At 28.8% G+C, this 24740-nt stretch overlaps 1 protein-coding gene across 6 annotated transcripts in view; it reads right to left on the bottom strand.

The window, feature by feature from the left end:
• Positions 1-24740, bottom strand: part of LOC123296690 (FH1/FH2 domain-containing protein 3) — a 129420-nt gene that overhangs the window by 4959 nt on the left and 99721 nt on the right. For 5 of the 6 annotated variants that reach the window (XM_044878274.1, XM_044878275.1, XM_044878276.1 and 2 more), the window contains 6 exons: positions 16870-16979; positions 7922-7980; positions 5027-5857; positions 4754-4927; positions 2068-2178; positions 212-1224 (listed from right to left, as the gene is read on the bottom strand). In XM_044878274.1, the coding sequence (XP_044734209.1) occupies positions 212-1224; positions 2068-2178; positions 4754-4927; positions 5027-5857; positions 7922-7980; positions 16870-16979 (2298 nt within the window). Of the gene's footprint in view, positions 1-207; positions 1225-2067; positions 2179-4753; positions 4928-5026; positions 5858-7921; positions 7981-16869; positions 16980-24740 lie in introns of all 6 variants that reach the window. The other variant, XM_044878277.1, reaches the window with a different exon arrangement.

The following is a 24740-nucleotide window of genomic DNA, read 5'->3' as shown; positions in this document are numbered from 1 at the left end:
ATTTTGATGGATTATGATCCGAAATACCCTAGTTTTTTCATAATTAAATAAATGGACTATTTCCAGGCACGTGCGCAAGAATTATCTAAGGAAGGGGTTCAAACTTTTGCCCATCATGTTAAGTCATAAAGTTAATAAAAACAAGAAACTATTTTTTCGACTAAAAAATGAATATAAGGTGATAAAAAAAAGCAGAAAAAAAAAAACTTACTTTTGTAAGAGAATCTTTTGCTCGTGATTCAAATAAATGTTCTAATTTTTGTGTATCAATCGAAACAGGTTTTAATTCATCCCAAATCATACCATTATTGCCACATGTTTGCAATTTAACAAGAGAAATAGGATCTTCTCGCACTTCTTTCCAAAATAACTTCACAGTTTTTTTATTTTTCTTATTTAATGTTGCCGAGTTATTATTTTTATTCATATTATTTTCATTATTCCTACTAAAACCACGAAACGTTGAAGAGAACGCCGGTGGACATGATGGTGGCCCTGATGGACATATAGGTGGTACAGCAGGGCACGATGGAACCCCAACTCCTCCACCTTGTGATGGTGGAGGAGGCGGTGGTGGACCACCATGTATAACAGAACTTGGTGCTAACACATCAAGTTCATCACCACTAGCTAAGTCCGTAAAATCTAGATCACATAAATTGAGTGGTCTATTTATGGTACGTGCTAATTCCTCCCAATGTAATTCACTTTCAGTTTTCTTGACTTCTGGTACCGTGAATTTTGGTGTTTGTTGTTCATTCGTTGGACTACGTAATACATCAATTTTCGATTTGGATTTTGCCAAACCCTCTTTTGCCTTAAATATTAAACCAGTCATGTCACCAATACGATTTGGACGATTTTCATCAATTGGTGATGGACTATGTAAGATATTTTGACTAGATAATTTTTGTGTTAAATCTTTGACTGAATTTTCTTTGTTCAATTGTAAAAATTGATTGTTATTTTCATTTTCACGATTGATTTCATTATTGTTAGTACCATTATTAATATCATTGTTGTCATGGGATTTTGAATACATCATTTGAAACGCCCATGGTTTTTTTAGTATACCATTTGTAGTATTTGATTCCTCTAATTCGCTGTCATGTTTGTTATTGTTTTCGGCACTTAGTTGTGGCGTTAATGTTCCTCGACTAGATATTTGTTTTACGGAACCATTTGAGTTGTTTCGTTGTATATCGATACCATTGTTTTTATTTTCTGAAAATTATTAAAGTTTTTCATTAAATTGAATTTAATTGAAGTGCACTGTAATGGTTTATTTTCATTATTGCGTACATTGCCCATCGTACCTTCAACGGTGGATCTGCACTTGGTGATTGCTACAGTTAAAAATGTTGACATGTTTGAGTTGGGCGTTAATATGGGAGGAAGGGTGTTTCAAATATTGATGAAATTGAGGTTGTATGGTTATATAGGAATTTTGGACGTCCAGTCTGCGTTGCCCAATAAGCCGGCATACGTCCTACTGGCTGAAATAGGCAGGCTGACGACTGCCTAGTGTACGGGGTCAAAATTAAGTTTGGCCCAGCAAATTTCCATATTAAAGTAAACTAATCATTAGCATGATTATTGATTGATTAAAGCATAAGTAATCCGTTTGCATGTGTGGTTAAACAAATTTTGGGCATACGAACTACTTACAAAGTTATTTATAAATAATGGAGCTATTTATATGGTGTATGTTGTTGAGTAATTATTTTATTGTTTGAAAATTTTAAAATAAACATAAAACGACTGAAATGTTAAATAAAGATTAAGCGATTCGTGTACACAGGGAATTTTCCCGCTGATAAACTTAAATCACTGAATAACTTGCGTAGTGTAAATGGATCTTCACTTTAATCGACTTAATCCTAATCACTTAAACACTTTATCAAAACAGTTCCCACTTATTACTCGAAGATATTTATAAAAACACTTAAAATCATGCACCGTACAAACGGATCTTAAAAAGATTCCTAGATTTCAACATTTTCATCAATTTTAATTTGAGAAAGCTAGAAATAGTAGCGAAAATTATTTAAAAAAAATTATAAGTACCATCTCTGAATCCAAAAACAGCAGCAGTTTCTTGTTCACGAATAAAACTTCTTTGCCTTTCAGCTCGTTCTCTTCTTCTTCGAAGTGCTGGTGTAACTCCTGCTTGATTAGCTAGAATATAAAATTTTAAAAAAGTTATCGAAAATAATTATCAGAAAATTCCTGGGACTCAGTAAATTTTACCATAATTAAAATAAATTTCGTCAATTGGAATCGTCATTGTTTCGATTTATAATTTAAATAATTTGTTCGAAAATTATAATAATTATTTATTATTTTTTAGTGTATAATTTGGGATTTTAAATTCGTTCGAATTCGTTGTACTTGGCAACCAGCCTCATACTGAATATTATATGTGTTATTTTACAATCACCTTCAATTCAAAATTCGTCAGGTATTATGAAAAATATACTAAATATTTGTGTGAACATTATTTTATTATGGTCCGTTAATGATAGTCGAGAATCATTGTAATTTTTTATTTATATAGAAATAATACAACCGCGAATCCAGAGGGTGTAATTGGGGCTAATACGTTCTTTAAAAAGTAAGGTGAATATTTTCAAGGGAGCAAGGGTTTAGTCTTAAGAAAATTACAAACAAATCGCCGATATCTCAGAAATTTGTCGTTTATTCACAAAATAAATTAGAGTTTGGCGTCTTACGATTATTTTGGTAATGAGGACCCAAAAACATAAAAATTGGAATTTTTTTGAGATCTCTCGAATTGTTTCGAAATAAAGATTTTTTGTACAAGAATTTAGGTGATACCACAAATTTTCTCAACCGTTAAATAAAAACGATTTTTGTATTCGTCGGGTTAAAATTATGCTAACTAAGTTTCATCAAATTCCGGAATACATTTTTTTTACGATTTGCTTGGTTGTTTCGAAGGAGCAAAGTAGTACCTTTTAAGAAAAATGCAAAAATGGAGAAAATTTGTTTGCTTCCGATTTGGAAAAAATGATTTTCTAGACCGACCCCACCCATTAGATTTTCTTGACACAAAGCTAAAAACAATCTCTGTCAAATTACCTTTAAAACAAACAATAAACTGCATTCAAACTTATAACACCCTTTTTTTGCATCGGAGGTTAAAAGTACAATAATCGGGTGTCCTTGATGATTCGACTAGTATTTTCAGACATATCGATTAAAATCGTACTAAAATGATGCCATTCTGAAACAATTTCTACAGTCCATACCTAAGAAACTTCAATTGTCCAAAACTATTCTGCACTCAATCGTTAAATGAACTATAGTAGTACTCATTGGGTCATAGTACACCCAGTATTCCGATTTTTGCCCTCTCATATAATAAAAAACCCGAATTTGGCTGAGTTGATTGGGAAACTTTGAGGGTTCAAAGGACTAGTAGAATTCATTATTTCATAAAGTATGGTTGAAACTCATTTCAGTGTAGAGCCCATTGAAGCAAGGTTTTCTTAATTAATTTTGAATGTAACTGAATCCTTTACAGTGGTTTATTGCACAGGCTTAACGTATTGTTATTAGTGTAAAATTGTATATGAGAAATAGTATTTAGGTGGTATACAAAATGAGTCATCATATCTTTTGAATAAGATCCAAGAAAAATGTTAATTATTCTTATAATATTCATTAACAATGAAATATATTGTAACATATAAAATTTTTGATGTAATTTTAGGAAATACTGGCACTAATGATTATTACACCATATTACTAATTCTTTTGTTATAGGAAGATACTGATCAATCAAAGTGCCTGCAGAGGTATTTTAAAATGACAGGAAGATATCTATCAAATTTTTATAGTATAGAATAAATCTCAAGAAATTATTTGTGTTTACAGGAACCGTAGAACATCGACAACGAAGTGATGTATCGTATAGAGTTAGGCAATTTATCTTCCTTATAGTTTGGGTATAAAATTAATGATATCATCTATGCGTAGCAAAAAAATTTTGCACTTTCCATGAACAATTAGCCATTTGTTGTTGAATGGAAAATCGAGCACAACGAGAGATCTAATCCCGCATTTGTAGATTAAAAAAAGTTCGTAGCGCAGGAGCTGCGTTAGCTAAGCGAATTCCCTCAGAGATTGAAAAAAAAATAATTTATCTTATCTCGAAAACTAAACGTCTAGAAGAAAAATCACAAGAGCAGTTTTTTGCTTAAAACTGAAAAAAAATTACAAAAATATTTTTTATTTTGAAAAATTCAAAATTTTGTACTTTGCGTACATACACAAAGCTGTATTATTTTGATTTTGTTCATAATCAAAATAATATACAAATTAAAATTCCGTTGTCATTTGCAAAAAGGGACATTTTGAGGTTATGCTTATGAATTTAAACAACAGCTGATCATTGAACTTGACAGTTAAATTTTAATCAACTGACTTTAAAAATATGTTTTTATAATTTTTAATTATTATTAATACGAATTTTAGATCAATAAAATATTGATCTAAATATAGTGTGTTATTTGAATTTATTATATTAAAGATGCTTGATGATTTGACTGAACTGTTTTTCGTCTCGATACTGCTCTATTACCTTAATTGAAGTTTAAAACTAAATATTTACAAAAATTTTGTTTTTAAGAGAGTTTCAACTTAAGAATCTATTCTAAGAAAAATATGGAAGTACAAGTCTTACTTTTCTATTCTGGGTAGAATGGAAATAAAAAGAATTCATACATACCATCTTTATTGTCATTATAAACCCCATTAAACTTTTCACGTCCCTGAGATGATTGTGAGCTTGAAGATTCATCTTCTCCATCACTTCGCTGCTGTTGTTCTTGATGTTGTAGTAACAATCCATTATTACCATTTCCTAAATTTCCATTATTATTCAAATTCAACAATCCAATACCTAGATCAAAAATATTATCATTTACTTAGCTTTTAAAAAACTGAAAGGAGGAGGACAAACAATTAAAAAAAATTTATAAGAATAACTAATCAGACTTACCATTATTATTAATACCAGTTGCTGATGAAGAAGATTTCAAAAAATTATTTTTCGTCAACGCAGAAGTACCAGTTGAATGTCGTCTAGATTTCCTTCGTTCACTTGTTATATTTGGTACAGATTTCCGATTACGTAATGTTTTTCGTATAGCCTCATCACAAATCGATTGTGATGTAGTTTTATGATCCCCATCTTCATATTCCAAAACCGCTTCATATATTTGAAATTGTCGTAACAAATCTAAATTCGTACATTGCCTGGACATATATTTCTGTATAATATTTTCAATACCTTGTTCTTCTAAACAATCAACTTGATCATAATATGTATCTTGATCCGGTATTCCATTTAAACACTTATTAATTAACGTCATTGCATATATTAATAATTCCGTGTCAATTTGATCGTAATCTTTTAATAAACGCATTAATATATACCATTGTGGATTACCATTTGTATGATCAACAATATTTACAGCTTTTATTAATAATATACAATTTGTTTCAACATATTCAACAAACACAACTAATAATTTTAATGCGGTTTTAACAACTAAACGACATTTTGATGCAATTAATGAATATAACCATTGAATGGTTAAATTATGTTCAATAACGCCATTCATACCATCCACGTATAACATTAATTGACCTAAGGCACGTAATATATAATTTTGATAATTTTGATCGATTTCTGTACCAACTTTTATTAAACATGATAGACCATCGTTTTGTACAAATTCATGCACTAAATCTTTGTCTTCTTGGAAGATTTGTTTTAATGAAAATAGGGAACGGCGTAATTCACGACTTTCGGAATTTAATAATTTTTCTGTAAAAAAAAATAATTTAATTAGTTTAACTATACAATAAAGTAGGTCGATTTTCCTGGAGAAGGGCATCAAATAACCAGTATGGTTCAAGAGCCGATCGTAATAATTGCTTCCTGATGACTATATCAAAGTTTTTTTAGTTCATGGTTCTTTTTTATCGATGCTATTTGCTTAAAATTAATTAAACGTTTGGTTGAGAATATGTATGTGAAATTCAAAAGCATAAATTTTTTTCAACATTTTTCGTCATGTCTAAGATCAAATTCACATTTACACAAAAAATTTTTGATCTTTCGATCAATTTGGGCCATGATCCATGTGGCCTAATATGTAAATCCAGGCTTGTTTCTACTATTTTGTATAGTGCTTTCGCGATAAAATGCGTGGTTTTATAGTTAAAAGTTAGTAAAAAGAGCAAAATTTTCGCGAAGTGCTACAAGAAATTTAGTTGGAAATTGGAAATTCCAATTCAGTAACTTAAAAATGGCATAGAACCTCATCGAAATCAACTACTTAAATTTGTTCCATATGATGAGGCTTTGGTATTACGGATTTTTTGAGTAATAACATACTTATTTACAAAAGAAATTTGTGTATCTATTAAACAAAATTACTCTCATCAAAATTGACGGAAACCTTTTTTTAAAATCTTTTAAATTATGTAAAAAATTTTAGGTGTATCAAATTTCAAATGGACTCACTAATAAAAAAGTACACCTTATAATTTGCAATAATCATCATTATATGTACAGTGTGTCTTACATTGAGTGTAAGTAAAATTTAAATAATTTTTTGTCGCAATATTTATTACTCGAGGAGACGATAGCAAAAAATTGTTTATTCAAGCCTCAAACACTCGTATATAAATTTTTTTTACAAAAAAAAACCAAAAAAACCATGTACCGTGTGTTACTTAATGTTTTTCTTAATTTGAGCATGAAACGAACAATATAGAAAACTGAATTTAAATTATATCTATTGGAATTCTGGAATGCTTAAACATTATTCAAGTAAATTAATGAATATAAGCATGGTTAATTTATTTTCTATTGAGAATTAATAACGAAAATCCTAAAATTACTTTTATATCGTGAGAATTACTAAATTTACTGCTTTTCTACGTTTCATGCTCTAATTAAAAATAATTTAAGAACACATGGTTCAAAATTTTTGCAAAACATTTCATATTTTAGTAATTGAGATATAAACAAACAGTTAAAGCTAGTGAAATGATAACTTGAGCCCAAGCCATAAGACTATACAGATATGTCTTCATAAATAATAGTACTGAAAATGAAAGAAACCGCTCGCATTTTGCTAAAACCGCATGGAATGAGTTTTGTTAATAAATAATAAACTGTTAATTCAATGTAATGGTTAATGTTAAAGTTGACTTACAAAATTAATAAATAGGCAACTTGTATTACGTAAACGTTATATATATATAACAGTTTTCGATTATTTTACAAATACTTAACATTTACGTCATACACGTTGCCTAATTACTAATTTTGTAAGTGAACTTTAACATTGATCGTTTCATTGAATTAAAAATTTATTTTTTATTATCAAACAGAAACATATGCGCTCCTATTTCATGCGTTGCTAATGATATTTAACACCTAAGAAACGCATTTCATGAGGTTTTAACAAAATGTGACCGATTTCTTTCATTTCCCTTTATAAGCCGATTTTTGTAACAACTTGTACTGTACTATAAGTAAGACACTCCATGTGAGACATATTGTATATAATTTCAAATATAATTCAAATTAGCTATAAATATAATTGCAAATGTTTAGCAAATAGTTAAAGGCGCGTCAATTATATTATATGAGAATTATCATATGTACCAGTACCATACAATTAAGTTATTAAAATTGTCTAGTTTATAAAAAACTTGTTTGAAATTCATGTTATACATTATTTATTTATTTATTTTTTTGTTAAATAAATAATATATTTGAATTATTTTAAATATAGCTTTATAGTATGTAATTACTTAATATTAAATATTATTTATTTACCGATTAATTCAAATCATTTGTAATTTTTAAACTTACCTATAATACTGTGTACTCGTACGGATAGTTGTGTTCGTAAAATAATAGAATTTTTCCGACTGAAATTAATAAGAAAAATAGTAAATTAATTATTTGTTATTGTAATAATATTTAATTAAATAAAAAAATTTAATTTATAATTATTAGTCCTAGTTTTATCGGTATGTCAACCCCAATTTTATCGATATCGACTCGACATTTCTTCAACCGAAATTTCCCTCAATATACGGAATTTATAAAGTATTTTTAGTATCCTTATGTCGGTTTTCCACAAAACGGACAAACAAAAACATAACAGAAACTCAACTGTCCTGTCCTGTTTTTCAACAAAAACTCAACTGTCCGCCTAGTGGAAAACTGGCATTAAACGCTATAAATAATATACTTTTTATCTAATGGTCATACATTTTAATCTAATCGGCTTCAAGTCCAATAAAATCGTTTGGAATTTAAATTAAGATATAAAATAACAATTAAACTAACACCTACTTTCGAAATTTCTCATGAATTTGAAAATTATTAAGAAATTAAATAGATTTTGTATTTTTTTAATAAAAAGTTAAAAATGCATTAAAACTAAAATAATTATTTTATAGCTACTAAATAAATAAAATAGGAACCAAAATTTTTACAATAGTTTAAATATATTCAACACAAAATTTTATGTATATAAACAAAATTATTGTGGAGCGTATATCGTGGAATTGGGGGAAAAATACCTTATTCCAATACTTTTAAAAGGCACACATTTTAAAGATTCAATTATTTAAAATTTGGTATTTAAATCTCGGTTAAAATCCAAGTCTGACATGATCGAAAATAGAGATGTTGTTACAAATCTCTTCAGTAGTTTAAAGTTAACAGTTTTTTAGATAGTCTGTCTGGAATAGCGTAATTTCCAGTCGATGGGAATAGACCAATTTCAAAGTGGTTTTTTGCCAATGAATCCTTTTTCAAAATGATTTGAAGGCTAATTTAAATGGAAAAGTTCATAATAATGTTTTAAATCTGTTCAGTCGTTTAAAGATTATATTTTACCTGGAATAATTTGTCTCCAGTTATATTTCCATCGGCGCGGCGACTGTTTATACGCTCATGTTTAATTATGCATCTTAAATTATATAATATTCACATAAAATACGTTTATCGATGAATTTCCGGCATATGGCTTATTATAAAAATTTTATGGCGTTTTGTTTATTTTTTTAATTCAATTTTTATGATTCTTTTAATATTTAATTTTTATATAAATTCGTTTACAAGATGTAGATATGAATGGATTCATGTATAAAGAGGAACTAGATTGTTTAGGATTTTGTATCTAGAAATTATTTTATTTCAAATCATTGATATTACATCAAAAATTATTTGCTGTATTTTTTAATTTCACTTATCATATGTAATTGAAAAAGGTGATCCAATTTCAGTTTTCTATGTGTGCAGCTCTGCTAATTAGAATGAAATTAATAATTTCGGTATGCTTCAAACGTCAAATATTGGTTTGAAACGTTCCATTTACTCAACAAAGCTCAACGCTCAAATCGTACACTTTTCTACAGACAATTCTAAGATAACAATTCTGTAAGAGCTGTGTCTAAACTTTTACGGGAAGATTATGGTCAATTTAATTGTCTTTAGTGAGCGACCCATTTGCCTGATTATGCAAAAGTTCGAGGAAACTATAACCATTGCAGATAGGATAAGGTGGGATCATCGTAGTGTGTGTTACGTTAAGAATACGCCATTGAATTTCTTTTCGTGGAGGTTTTCTTAAGAATCGCGCCTATATCAACAAACCTGCAACGTTGGAGCACCTAAAAGCTAATATCCACCAAGTTAGTCGATATAATCTCCCAAAGCTTGCGAAAAGTCATAGAAAATTATTTCGAGCGAATAAACTACTACAGAAGGTCCAGAAGCGCAGTGGCATATACAGGTTTTTTTCAATAAGATGTTATTACGTAAATTGGATACGCTCTATTCAAAAAGATCTTATCACTTACCTAAATGGTAGAAACACATTGTCCAAAAAGATGCAACCCTTTTTAAATATGTTTAGTTTTAAGAAACACGTTTTGGACAAAATGTGTCCCATATACATGGTAACATCTTATTTAACAACCCTGCATTAATGTCAATGATGTATATGAATGATTAATGTTGAAAATTGTTTTGCACGTTGCGTATGTGTTTAGTCGACCATTTCGTTCGTTAGGCGAACAATAAATTTTATAATAAATAGTAATTTAAATAAAAAAAATATTATCAGCACACCCCATTAAACAGTATTTTAAAATTTTTATAAAAAGCTAAATTATTTCATGGATATTTTTTTACATATATCATTGATAAGATTAAAGATAATTAATTTTAATAATCCATTAGTTAGGAAAAATTAAATCAATCAAAAATCAAATGAAGAAAATTTTCATTAACCCCCGAACTAAAAAAAGGGTGTTATAAGTTTGCCAGCTATGTGTGTGGCTGTGTGTTTGTCTGTTGGTGGCATCGTAGCGCTTGAACGGATGAACCGATTTTAATTTTTTTTGGTTTCATTTGAAAGGTAATTTAACGGAGAGAGTTCGAGCTTAAGTTTCCGTACCCGAAAAAAACTAAAAAATTGGCGATGATCTTCAAAATCGATTCAGTTTGGAAAAGGGATGACATATAAATAGTTACTATGGAAATGAATGGTCAAATAAACCTGGTTCAATTCATTTCGAAAAGTGAAATGGTAAAATAATTAGGTAATTTAAAACAATAATTCAAAAAAACAAAGTCAACTCAAATATTTCAATTTCAATTAAAATATTTTCAAAAATTTGTCCCAAAAATTGATAGTGCTCTAAGTATCCTTTTCATCTCATCTGATGTCCTTGACCATCACTTTGATATTGATTTAATAAGTAGTGTTATAAGTTTAAAGTGTTTATCTGTGCGTCTGTGTGTTTCTCAGTGGCATCGTAGCCCCTAAACGGTCAAATCGACTCGATTGAGAACATTTTATAGCAATGTTTCCAAAAATCGGGGGGTTCAATATCTGTCAAATCAGCTAATTTAAAGAAGGAAGTATAGAGCACTCCACACTTTTACTTTTACACTTTTTAGGGCAATAAAGCGTGATTTTTATTTTTTTTTTTTAATTATAATTTATTATAAATAACTATCTATAATTCTGAAACTATATAATATTGCTAGATATTTTATTAAGCTATAAAATCACCATCTGCAATTTCCTAAACAAAGCCACAAATAAAATTTAGTAATTTAAATTTATTCATTTTAAGTTTGATATTGATTTTCTAATTTCTTCAAAAATAAATCTTTTTACTCTCATTCCATCATAACAGGAAATAACGAAACCCTGTTTTTCTAAGACACACTTGATTGTTTTTGTCAAGATTATTTTTATGAGCGTATCAAATTTTCTAAATGTTATTTTAACACATTATTATAGCATTCAAAAAACATCTAATTTAACTATCAAAAACTATTTATTTTATTCATACATTTATTATTTAATTTTTAATTATTCAAATAAAATTTATCACTAAATATCTAATGAAAAATGTAAATAACATATTTAAATTTAAAAACGATTTTTGGAGGGATTCTAAGATTTGATGTGAGCGACTCGATCCATGTTTCGCGTTAAAGACTTAACTAGAATTAATTTTTATACCTTGCATATATGTTATATGAAAGGTATACTAAGTTTAATCTCAAGTTTGTAACGCTTAAACATATTGTCTGTCCGTCTGTCTGCCAACACGATAACTCAAAAACGAAAAAAGATATGAAGCTGAAATTTTTACAGCGTACTCAGGACGTAAAAAGTGAGGTCGAGTTCGTAAATCAGCAACAATGGTCAATTGGGTCTTGGGTCCGTAGGACCCCTCTTGTAAACCGTTAGAGATATAACAAAAGATTAAATGTAAAAATTGTTCCTTAAATAAATAAATAATAATTGTTCCTTAATATAAAAATAAACAACTTTGTTTGAAACATTTTTTCGTAAACATCACTGTTTACCCGTTAGGCCGCAAATTAGGCGTAAAATGTATAGTATGTTTTATGTGGGGATATCAGTTATATGTGTGTGACATGTATGTATGTGTAATGTGATAGAGTAATCAACACTGTCTATGCATAGTATTTCAACAATTAACTCAGCCAATTGTTTGTTTTCACTTGTTTTATTTATAAATTTTGATAATTACGTATTTTTGTGCCTTTATGATAACATCGAATTCGGTTGGGTCAGACACACACAACCCCGATTAAAACAAAGAAGGCCTTTGTTGTTATTCAAAATCAAAAGAATTCTTGAAGTGTAACCACGTGATTTGACTTAGCGTCTATTTGTCTAACATGATAGACAAATGGACGTTAAAATGAAATTATAGGGGTCTTTTGTATTTATAAATAAATTCTTTTGATTCTTAATTCGTTTTTCTTCTTCTTTTAAAATATTTAAATATATTAAAATGACACTACAATTATTTATAAAATGATTCGGTTTGTCTTGGTAACTAACATCGATGTAAGAAAAAAGGAATCCAATGGCGTGTAACATAAAAAAATTCTGATTATTGTCATGCATTTATACTTTTAAGGATTCCGTAGTATTTCATTGTCTAAATCCGACACTGAACATAATACAAAATTTGGCAATTCATTTTTAGCGTTTTATCATCACTGTTTATCAACACACAGTTTTATTACACTTTTGTGGCGGTATATAAAGTTTTCGCTTCGAGTGATCTTTTATTATTATTACATGTAATTACATCGGCTAAAAGATAAAGAAAAAATTTCTTGCCTTCTACCATTATATTTTTCGGATATTATCTCGTTTTTTTATGTTTTTTCCTCAAATGGAGTGATATCTAGGATAATAATCTTTAAGTACCTACGCTATAAAGAATATTTTTTAATTTAAAAATATCAACTTTTTTATTAAAACTTCTATTGATGATTAAACTTAGAATTTCGAGTAAACAATCAACTTTCATAAACAATCTAGCATTTGTAGTTAGAAATACGGTTAGTTCAAAAATTTTACCCCAAATTTCTTCACTTCATTGGAGTAGAATTGTGATTTGTGTAATTACTAAAAACATGTTCAACACCAAAAAATGATTGTTATTTGGTTAGAAATCTTTTTTACTGAATGCTGAAAAGGGTTGAAAATCAGGACTTCATATTGTCAAGAACATGAAAATCTATTGCGTTTTAGAAAGTTTCTCCCAGTCGAAAGCGGATATCAGGCTTTTCAAATACAAATGGCCTCATAAAGTAAAATTAAGAATTCCAATGAACTTTATGTTATTTGAACCTTGTATAATTAGAACTTTTACAATTTGTTGAACCTTGAGCAATTATGGTTAGGTTAGGTTATATTGGCTGTCCACGAGGGACACACTTAGGCTATAGAGCCCATTGTTATACCATATATGTGTTTTACCACCTTTCCGCTGATAATTTCATTTATCAGGTCCTCAATTTTAGAGGCTTAGTGCACCTCCTTCATGCATATACCATGCACTACACCAGCCCATCACAAATATTAATTAAATTAATTTTGTTGCGACGCCGGGAATCGAACCCGCTACCCAAAGCATACCATGGACGGAATTGGTTACGCCTTAACCAACCGAGCTAATAGGACGACAATAGAGCAATTATAGAACTTTAAAAATTGGAGGATAACAAGTTAGACAGGGCCACAAAACCCACAGGCTCGTGTTAACTCGTCGCGATAACCCCCCTCTAACTCGTCCTTGCTAACTCGGATCATAGTTTTAACGTAAGGGCCAAAAACTCACAGATCTGAGCAAGTTCAAACCCATTAGAGGTATTGCCAACTCACCGATCACGGCATTTATATAATCACAGAATGAACGCGAGTATTAAAACTTACAGACTGGTGTGTTCAATCTTTCTAAAGTTCTAATTATATAAGGTTCAAATAACATAAGTTAATTTTAAGAATTAACAAGTTCATTTTCCAAAGTTATTTGGATCGGGCACCAAATTTAGGGTCTGCAGAATAGAAAACGCACATAAGCATTATACTCACGGAGGCAGATGCGAGAAAATATGTCATTATCAATATTGCATAAATCAATTCAAATTTATTAAAAAAGAATGATTAAAAAATTGCAACTTCATGGTCGTATGGCATTCTAATAGAACCACCTTATTTTGAAGCATACGTGGGAGACTGTTTTAATAGGCTTTAAGACCCATTTTAAGTATATGACGAGTCAAGTTTAATAACATTTTATAAACAAAGAAACAAAAAGTTGATTATATGTTTGCATTGTTTTTATGAAAGTAAATGTCAAATCAGCAAAATTAATGCTTCAGACAAATGAATCGAGAAAAAGTAAATGTACAATTAACTACATAATTACAGAACCATTTACTTAAATATGTTACCTTCCTCCAACACACTACACTCCACTTAACGAATTATAATTTATGATGATGTTAAAATGATATGAACAAAATCATTGAAATGTGTTAAAAAAAACAGTCATCATTTGTTAAATTAACAATTTTTCATTCATCCACAAGAGAAGTTGAAAAGGAACAAAAGGCATCCATGCAACGAACAACCAGCAAGAAAACCAAGGTACGTAAAATATATATGTAGGGGAGTCATGGGTCAAGATTGTATGTAATTGTATTATACAGGGTGGGAATAAAACTAAATGTTCGTTGATCGAAAAGTACTCGATCATCAGAAAAAGGATGAGTTTGCAGTTTGTTTCAATATATTAAGAATGTACGAGCTCCGGGGCAATATTCCATAAAAGGCTTGATTTTTTTATATGAAGTAGGACTTAAATATTATTTTTTAAATGTAAATTATCATTATTATTTATTTAAATTTGTGAGACGATAATATTAATTTTCAATGTAAGTCATAAATGCAATCCATACAATTATATTTGCATCCATACAATTCTATCGTTACCATGGAAACGCCTCCAATAAAATTCACGCACGGTGCGAATACGTGCACGGTTTTATCCAGAACTCCCCTATCAATAATAACACAAGCATGTCATTCGTTTATAATAATAATAATTCACTTTATATTATTAATTTAACGACTTTTGTTGTGATTATTATGTATGTGATGTTTGAAATTTGATGAAGAATAAATATTATTTGATGAACCAAAACTGTGAAGTCATGCATGCATGCATATAACAAACAACAAACATTAACAAAAAAAAAATTATATAGAAAGACATTGTTGTTTAATTATTTCTAAATGATAGTAATAATAATAACCGCAAAGTTTGAATCTTTAATCTTATAGGTTGATAAACAAGGGAATTTAAAAATGATACGCATGGAATTACGGCAAAAATATATTTAAGGGATAAAAAGAAGGTAAAATGTATTCAACTCCAAATATTACCATTAATACACTTCGAATGATACCTCAACGAAGTCGATACCATTTTTTGTTCGCGCGATATCGAGCAGGAAAAAAATGACCACTTCTCCAAATTGCCTTGTCCTGATCATGAAACGTAAAGATATGTTGAAAATTTCGATTTCGACATTCGGACTCATTACAGTATCTTCCTACACTGGGAAGTTAAAAAAAAATTTCTGATGTTTGGTTTAGCGATTATTTTCAAATAAAACGTGAACATAAGAATTCCGATCAGTATACAGGCTGTCTTTTTTAAGTTGACATATGCATGAAACTTTAATCGATAAAAATGCTTCAAGCAAAAAATGTTGGGTTTTTAAGCGCACATCCTACGCAGACAAACTTAATCTAGGTTTTCAAGCTCAATGAAAAGTTCACTCTTCTCCGTAACTGGTAATTGATACATGAACTTTTTAAATTAGAAAGTTGTTATTGATTAAAAAAGTAACATTTTTTGTTCGAAACATTTTTCCGCAAACCAAACAGTTTAGGCAAGTTTTAAACTGAAGTTTTACCCAAAATGGTTTTTTTCGTATCAAAATTGTTATTTCGTATCATTGTTTCTATGAAATCTAGGCAATCTTCGATAAAATATTTTCCAATAAATAAAATAAAAGTGGTTTGTTTTTCTATAAAGACCATTTTTGATCAAACTGAATGGAAAAACGCAGAAAATTAAATTTTTGCTATCAATTACTGTCTAAACTACAAAATAATGTTTCAAACAAAAAATGTTTGCGTTATTATAAAGAAAAATTTTCTAATTTAAAGCGTTCATGTAATATTTGTCAGTTACAAATCAGAGTGAGATTTTAATTAAACCCGAAAACTTAGATCGAATACGATACCTGTATAAGATGTGTGCCTTTGAAACTAACATTTTTCGTTTGAAGTATTTTTCTCGATTATATTTATATTTAAAAAAATAAAAAATAATTGCATATGTTTTTGAAAAATTTTTTTGGTCAATAATAAAATATTATTTAATATAACAAAAATTAAATAATTTTTTTCCACATTTGGGAACTGGTTTTAGCTACTTTCAATAAGTTGCATAGAGATTTAGACAAGTAATTTTTTCAGAATCGTTTTGTACAATCACTTTTCGAGGAAAGTTTTTTATGTATATTATCAATATATTCATTTATCATAAGTTAATTATTCCTTGACCGTATATAATAAGCCAAATAATTCCTCATAACCTTTTTCCTGCTCCCAAAAGTTCCTTTTTTTAGCATTTAGTTTCTTTTAGAAATGATTGTTATTATGCGTGTTAAATAACACGCTAAAAGTTGGTAGTTTTTGTTTTATATTTGTAAACTCATATTATTTATAGCTTCAAACATAATATAAATTTTGTTTTATAATTTTTGGAATGTATTTTAAACACATTTATTAATATCAATTGCAAATCAATTTAAAAAAAAAAATAACTAAATACTGAAGAGACCCTTAAATGGGTTATAAATTAAAAAAAATTGATACTTACTTATCCTGAAACCCATCAAATTCCTCCTGTTGTTCACTGATAGATGCCTCCAAATCAAGGTATGCACCATAATCACCATCTTTGTATAATTGTAGTGCACTGTCATCTAACTGTAAAAGAAATTAAAAAAAAAACACATCAGCATGATGAAGACTCTTTCTTATTATTAAAAATATTATTTAAAAAAAACTTGCACATGTAAAACATATGTAGATAACATGGTGTTTGTGAATGAGCTTAAAAAATAAAGGTAAATCGTGGATATCACTTTTAGTGGTTACACCAATAACTTTCAGAATAAAAAACAACACATTTCTGCATATATTATTGTTCATATTTTCAATTTTACTTATCTTGTGTTTTATAAGGTTATAATCGTAAATAATCCAAGCAAATAAGACATTTGGTTACTTAAATTATCTTAATATTAATAATATTGTAAGTTCTTAATTTTGAAAAAGGATTTTCCGATCAAAAACTCTCACGGCCACATAACTTTTTAACGAGTAGTTTTCGAGCTACGGGCGATCAAAGCTACACATAAATTATAGTTTTATAGTCCGTAACTCGAAAACTACCCGTTAAGAGCTTTTGATCAGAACGATCCCAGGCACATTTTGGGCCTGGGTTTGAAAAAGTTCCACAGAAAGCCATTTTCCTAGTAATATACTAAAACTATAATAAATTAGTAGCTCGAAAACTACTCGTTAAAAAATTTGGTTCCCAACAGAGTTTTTGATCAGTACGATTAAAAGAACACTTTAGGGGCGGTTTGAAAAGTTTGATATATTCACAGCTTTGTCGCACGTAGCTCGAAAATTATTCGTTAAAAATTTTTGTGACCGTGAGAGCTTTTGTTCAGAACGATTCAATTAACATTTTGGTGGCGGTTCCACAGAAAGCCATTTTCCTAGTCATACAGATACTATAAATATACGTGTAGCTTTGATCGTCCGTAGCTCGAAAACTACTTGTTGACAAGTTTTTTGGCTGTGAGAGTTTTTGATCAGAACGATATGAAGAACATTCTGGTAGTATTTTGAAAAAGTTTCACAGAAAGTCATTTTCCTTGCCATATGCTAAAACTATAACATATTCGTAGCTTTGTTCACCCGTACCTCCAAAACTACTCCTTAAAAGTTTTTGTGACCCTGAGAGCTTTTGATCAGAATGATATAAAGAACATTTTAGGGTGAGTAAGAAATATTTCATAGAAAGCCATTTTAGTTTCTATCGAGCCCATTTAAGTCAATACGAAAATGAAAGTGCTTCCAAAAAGGACAAAAAATTTCATTTACACAGGGTTTTGTTTAATAGTTTAGTTTAGTTAATTTTCGAAATATACGTGTTCATTTCGTTGTGTCCAAACAATGTATCTTTGAAGTTGCTCCAAAATATTACACTTCCTTTGCGACTTTGGGCAACATTTCAGAAAAAACAAATTTAATAGTCTATTACAAAACGTTAAGTAAACGTGAAAATAAACGTAGTAGAATTCTAACCGATGATGAGAGTGGGGTCTTGATGGGAATTCCGATCCATTTGTATATTATTTTGTACCGTATCTACTCAGTCGAAAATTTTTTTCTAATATTTTTAATTTTTGGGACGAATACAACAATTTTCTATCAGAAAGTTGGAATATAACAGTATTTTAATATATGTGATCTTTTTTATTTTATGGTCAAACAAAGTAAAATCTATCTTTGTTTTTCTCATTGTAATATAGCTATATATACGATATGTATTGTATTTTTTCTTAAGGCCTTTTATTTTTTTCAAAATAAAACTTTATCATATGTTGTTATATTGATGATCGTATAAATTATTATGATCAGAAAATATGAATTTATTATTAAGTGTTATTTTGCAAATACGGAATTATAGGTCAGATATTTTTAATAATACAAGCCTTTTATTAATTTTTGATTGAAATACGACCTACCTACACTTTTTTAAAAAGATATTATTATCGTTTCAGTGATAAAATTTTTAAATAATTTTAAACAGTAGCAAATAAAGAGTTCGTGTATATAAATAAATTTTTATAAAATAATATGAAAAAACAATTTTGGAACCATCATGGCTCATAACTTGCCTGGCCATATAGTTTTGAAACCTAAATTCAGCAAATAAAAAGATGAAATAAAAGCTATATTTTGTAGTTCTTCTAAGAGATTTTTAACATATACGTTAATGATCGTTTTTTTCTTGATTGATATTACGAGTACCAAAAATGACATCGACTTCGTTGAGGTGTCGATCGAAGTATATTAACGGCAATGTGATTCGAAAAAGAAATTTCGTAACATTCGGTCTAGTCGTTTCGAGTCGGTCGAGTTTTTTTCTTTTATAAATCTTTATTATACTGGGTTATTCGTGTGGATATCAAGGGTCGCACCAGACTCACCCTACGTCTTATTTTTTGTGTTTTATTACTGATTGCAATTTCTACCGTTTCTTTCTAATGCTTAATTTTTATCCTTTAGTTTGCAGTAACTTTTATTTTTGACCAGATTTTTTCTAGATTTTAATCAGCTAGATTTACGTCAGCCAGTTTATCAAAATTACATTAGACTCACCACAAGAATAGGAAATGGTTGGATATACATTTCTTTTTTGTTATTCTTACAGGAAGATTATCGTATGGAAAAATCATTTGCAAAGCCTTGAGTCGTTTAATTTTCAATATCAAGGATGTTTTGGAGCCCTTCAAGCTTTTAAAAATAGTCATGTGTAAAATTATTTTCTACTTTTTAGTAGAATAAAAGCTTGCTCTTCAAAAAGTATTTTTTTTTTTAATTTGTATATATTATTACAACGAGATATTATATTGAATACATTTATCTGCGCTTCCACCAGATAAATACATTTTTAAACGTGTTATACGTATGCAATCAGGTCAGACTCTTCCAAGTTTTTTTGTCCAGGCTTCATAACAACGTCTCTAAAATATATAATGTATGTATATAAATATAGAGTTAAAAAATAAATCTTGGTATAAAAGTAGATCCGTATTTAAATAAATTATGTATTTATGCAAAATACCCAAAGCATAATTATTATGGTTACTTTAAATGTTTAACATTCAACAGAAGATACGAAAAAAAAATTAATTATCTTTCCGTAATCTTTTATATATTTATATTTCGACCCAAATAGCATATTGTTTCTATCCTTTTAAATTTAAATTTTGAAATTCTTTCCTTTTTTAAATATCCTACATCTAAATAAGACTACTGTTAATTATATATTAACTTTCAAAGAAAGCTCTATTCTTTTTATATCCATTTGTAAAGACAAATAAAAAATGAAAGCCTAAAAGATTGGTTTTTTGATTTATTATTCAAAGGGAATAATTACCGTTAATTTTATTGAGGTTTTAGTTTTTCATAAAGTGCAATAGATTGATACCCAGTTTTTTTTCTAAAACCTGTATCAACTAACGTCAAGGGTAGCAAAGGGCTGCCATACATCCTTAACTAAGCTGGTGGAACAAATGAATGTAAACCTGGTGTGGGTACCGGGACACAGGGACATTCCAGATAATTGCGAAGCCAACGAGCTTGCCAGAAATGGCACAATACTGCCGGACACGAGCATCAATAAATATCCGGGAGTTCCATTTGCGAACTGCAAGTTGCTCCTCAAAGAGGATATCTTAAAAAGGGCTAATCTTAGATGGAAGGAGGAACGTACTTGTGGTACTACAAGACAGATATGTTCTGAGTACAATTGCAGGCGTTCCGAAGATCTTATATCACTTCCAAGGGCCTCTGTTCGCAAAGTTGTTGCGGCTATTAGTGTATCACGACTACTGCAGGAGCTGTCACAGTGGTGAGGAGGAGGAGACAATGTCCCATCTTCTCTGTCACTGCCCAGCTCATGTCATGAGGAGATGGACTTACTTGAGCCAGCCTCTCTTTGACGACCTTTCCGACGTTAAGTCCGTCGAAGTCAAAGCTCTCCTGCTGTTCTTCAACAGCACCAAATGGTTCATGGAGTAGTGGCCGGGAATAGGCCAACTCTTTTTGGTATCACAGCGGACCCTATGGTCTAAGTGTGTCCCACCTCAGGACAGCCACACTTATCTAACGTAACCTGTATCAAGTGTATAATTAAAATTGTATTTACACGAAAGAACCCATGTGCATTTAATTTAAACTATATTTTCCCTAGCCACTTAATTAGAGAAGTTTTTATGACATTGTTTTTAATTTTAGTGTACCGATTTTTTAAAAACAATTATAAAAAATACAGCCTGTATTTTTTCTAAATGACTAAGAAGTCATAAGTTGGATTATGATGAGTATTTATTATGGTGGTAAAAAAATGTGTTTTTAAATTGAATAAAAAGAACATTAAAAAGGAGAAAAAGATTTTAAAACAAAGAAATTTAACGGTTATTTGTTATTAAAAATATATACTTATTATATTATACAATTGTCTTTTATAAACACAAACATTCATCAATGGACTCGTTCATCATGAGTGTTTTAAGTAACAATACAAATTGTTTAGATATTATGTCACTTTTTTACTGCGATTTAATTATTATTAAGATTTTAATGTCAATTATTATTTAATAAACAGAAAAAATTATAAATTGAACAATAAATCAATATTAATTTATATCTAATTCGTTAACTGCAAGAGATATTAGAAAACGGTTTTTAGATACTTATATCTAAAAGGCTCTCAAAATAACCTTTTAGATATATTTTTTTTTTTAAATTCCGGATTTAAAAGATTTTCGTATAAAATACGGATAAAATGTATATTTTTATTCATCAATTAAGTAAATAAGATAAAATGCTCGGATTATTTTAAATTCTTAAAGCAAGGCATAATTTGTGTACTTTTTATTGTATATTTTCTGGTAATTTCGAAATATTATACGTGAATAAATCGATTACATTTTAACTTGACAGTTGCAAAAAAAAAAAAAAAAAATCAAAAATTAAAAATACACAAGAAATTTGAAAAAATTCTCAATGATTTAAAATAAAAATCACTTCTTATATTCTAATAAAAAATTTCGCATTAGAAATAAATGTTCTGTTATTTTTTGATAAGATCACAAAAAATTTATTTCAAATAAAAGGTATCTTTTTTACACGATAAAATACGATTAATCTAAAAAAATTTGGGATTCCAAAATATGGCAGTTAGGTAACCACCATTTAACGTAGAACCTCTATCCACCTCAAATAAACAGACATTTATAATTGATCAATACTATCAAATTATCAAACTTTTAAATTATCAAATTATCAAACTTATAAAACCTGTAAATGTGCTTAAATATCAAAAATGAATAGTTTTCAAATCAATTTTAAATTTTTTACACCCTTTTCGTACTTTTGATGAAAATATTTACCCTAAACATTTCATAAATGCGTATGTTAGCCCTTTTTTCCTGTTATTGTTGGCTAAAAGTATCACGTTTTGCAATGTTTCCATTAATTATTATACAAAATATTTATTTAGCTTAATGTTATGGCTGTTACATTACGTTGCATTAATGGATTGTAAAACTTGGATAATAGAATCAAATTATATGGAACTTATCAATAAATAAATAAAAGTTTAAAAAAACTAAAAAACACGTGTAAACAGCTGAACTAAAAGGTGGAAAATAATTTGTTTAAATTCAAAAAAATCATTTTATCGTAAAAAAGCGTGGAGTGCTAAATTTCAATTATTGTAAATATTAGTAAAAGAAAATTCATTATAAAATATCTTAAAAAGCACCTTACGCTTATTTACGATAAAATGATTTTTTTGAATTTAAAGAAATTATTTTCTACCTTTTAGTTCAGCTAGTTACAAAAGCGTGTTTTTAAACTATTACATAAATATGGTGGGAGCGCAAATAAATGTATAAATTTTCAGATATGGAAATGTTCGGAAGATATCATGTTCAAAGTTTCCGTTACATACTAACATATGTTTGAAGCTAATAAAAGCGTGTTGACAATAAATATCGTTTTCATTCTTAATAAATTGTAATATTTCTTAGATTTTTTATAGCAAATTTTTCTAGCAAAGTTTGTGTACACAAACAACCTCACTCGTAAAATTTTTCTTGAGTTTAAAGAAAAATATCTTTAAAAGTTAAAATAAATTGATTTCTTTCTCTAAAAAAAAAATTCTTTATAGTGATTTTTTGAGTATATTGGTCAAATCAATTCCTAAGATAAACAACAAGGTCAATATTTTTTAGACATAAAAATCGTGAACATTAAATTTGTAACCATGATATAAAGCGCGTGTACCATGAATTTTGCCACAAATAATTGATAATTATCATCATCATTGGGATCCATAAGTACACTTTTTTTTTATAGATTATTACAAAAGATACTGTTAGAATAAATTTTTTTTGGGTAACGTTAAAAATAAAACTGTTTTTTGTTTGCTTGTTTGTTTTTTGTATTTTTTGTTTTTTAAAACATTTGGAATGATTTATTGTTAATATAAATTATATTATTTTTTAAGTTTAATACAAGGTAAGATTATAAAACAATTTGGTATTTAATAATCGCAAGACCTCTGTGTACATATAGAGTTAAAAAAGACATTTATACATCCAGAATTTCCAGAAATGTTATGTAAATCTTTATTTAATTTATATCACTTATATTACTCTTTCAACCCTCAAGTATCTATATAAATTTGTTCAAAGTTTTGGAGAAAATAGATTATAATAAGATCCAGTTGAACCGCAGCAGCTCAGTATAGATCAAAAGAGGCGTTTGTGCCTTTGTAGAAATAATATCATAAAATAAGGATAACGCTTTCAACGAAACCTCATTTTTCAAATTATGATAAGTAGATTAGAAATTATGAGGGAACACGCCGTCTAATACAATTTGATCTTAAATTGAACTTGCTTCACAGCATATTCAATGCAACTCGTCGAAATTATCTTCGTTTTCATTTTAATTTTTCTTGATAAAATCAAATGGTATTGCAGTATTTTTAACTACTCTAACCCGCGCTGGCAAATTACTTTCTGATCCACCCTGAATATGTCACCATCAGAAGGTGTTCCTTATAAGCAAAATATAGCGATTTGACTAAATTTTGCGCTTGATGAACTTTCTTTCTCTAAATATTGCACATTCGAAAAAGAATGCTTGCAAAACATTGTCTACATTGAGAGTGGAACTTATTTGTTTTGAGGAAAGGATTATTATTGGTTTTGTGTGCAGAAGTTTAGCCGATTATAAAGGTGATAACATCGACACTATACAAGGATACTCAAGTCAAACTAGAGAATTGACAAAATTTGTCAACGAAATAGCAGAAAATATAGCGTCGCTGGTTTTCCTTTTGCATCGAAGTGTATTGCATGAAATAAATGTGAACACATACGAACATTCGAACGAAATACTACATAAATACGTCATATTTTTAGAATCAAACTCGCGCCTTACTCTCCTTGGTCCATTACGGTGCAAAAGGAACCCAACTGCCATCTTATTTTTTGACAGATATTTGGTAACATGGAGTTGAGTGTCCTTGTATAGTGTCCATGTGAGTTGATAGATTCATCCAAAGTTCGTGAATAAATAAGTTGATTCAAAGACTAAAAATAAAATTTTTTTGTGATAATGACGAATCGAAAGTTATGACTTCACAGTACCTATTACTTTGTAGTCTTTTTATGGAGGTAACAAATTATATTTCATAAAAAATATATTACATTTATTATGATCCATAACTTTGATAAAATGACCTTCTGGGGTCATGCAATATGTGTACCAAATGATGTGTATAAAAAAACTTTTTTTATTTTTGTTAAAATATTTTTTTTTTTTTTTTTTTGGAATGCTCTTGTTAAAGTAGCGTATAAATCAAATATT

This window comes from Chrysoperla carnea, chromosome 3 (genome assembly GCF_905475395.1).
Source record: "Chrysoperla carnea chromosome 3, inChrCarn1.1, whole genome shotgun sequence".
Classification (NCBI taxonomy): domain Eukaryota; kingdom Metazoa; phylum Arthropoda; class Insecta; order Neuroptera; family Chrysopidae; genus Chrysoperla; species Chrysoperla carnea.
The sequence above is the reverse complement of the archived record's forward strand: the minus strand, read 5'-3'. Positions and strand labels throughout refer to the sequence as shown.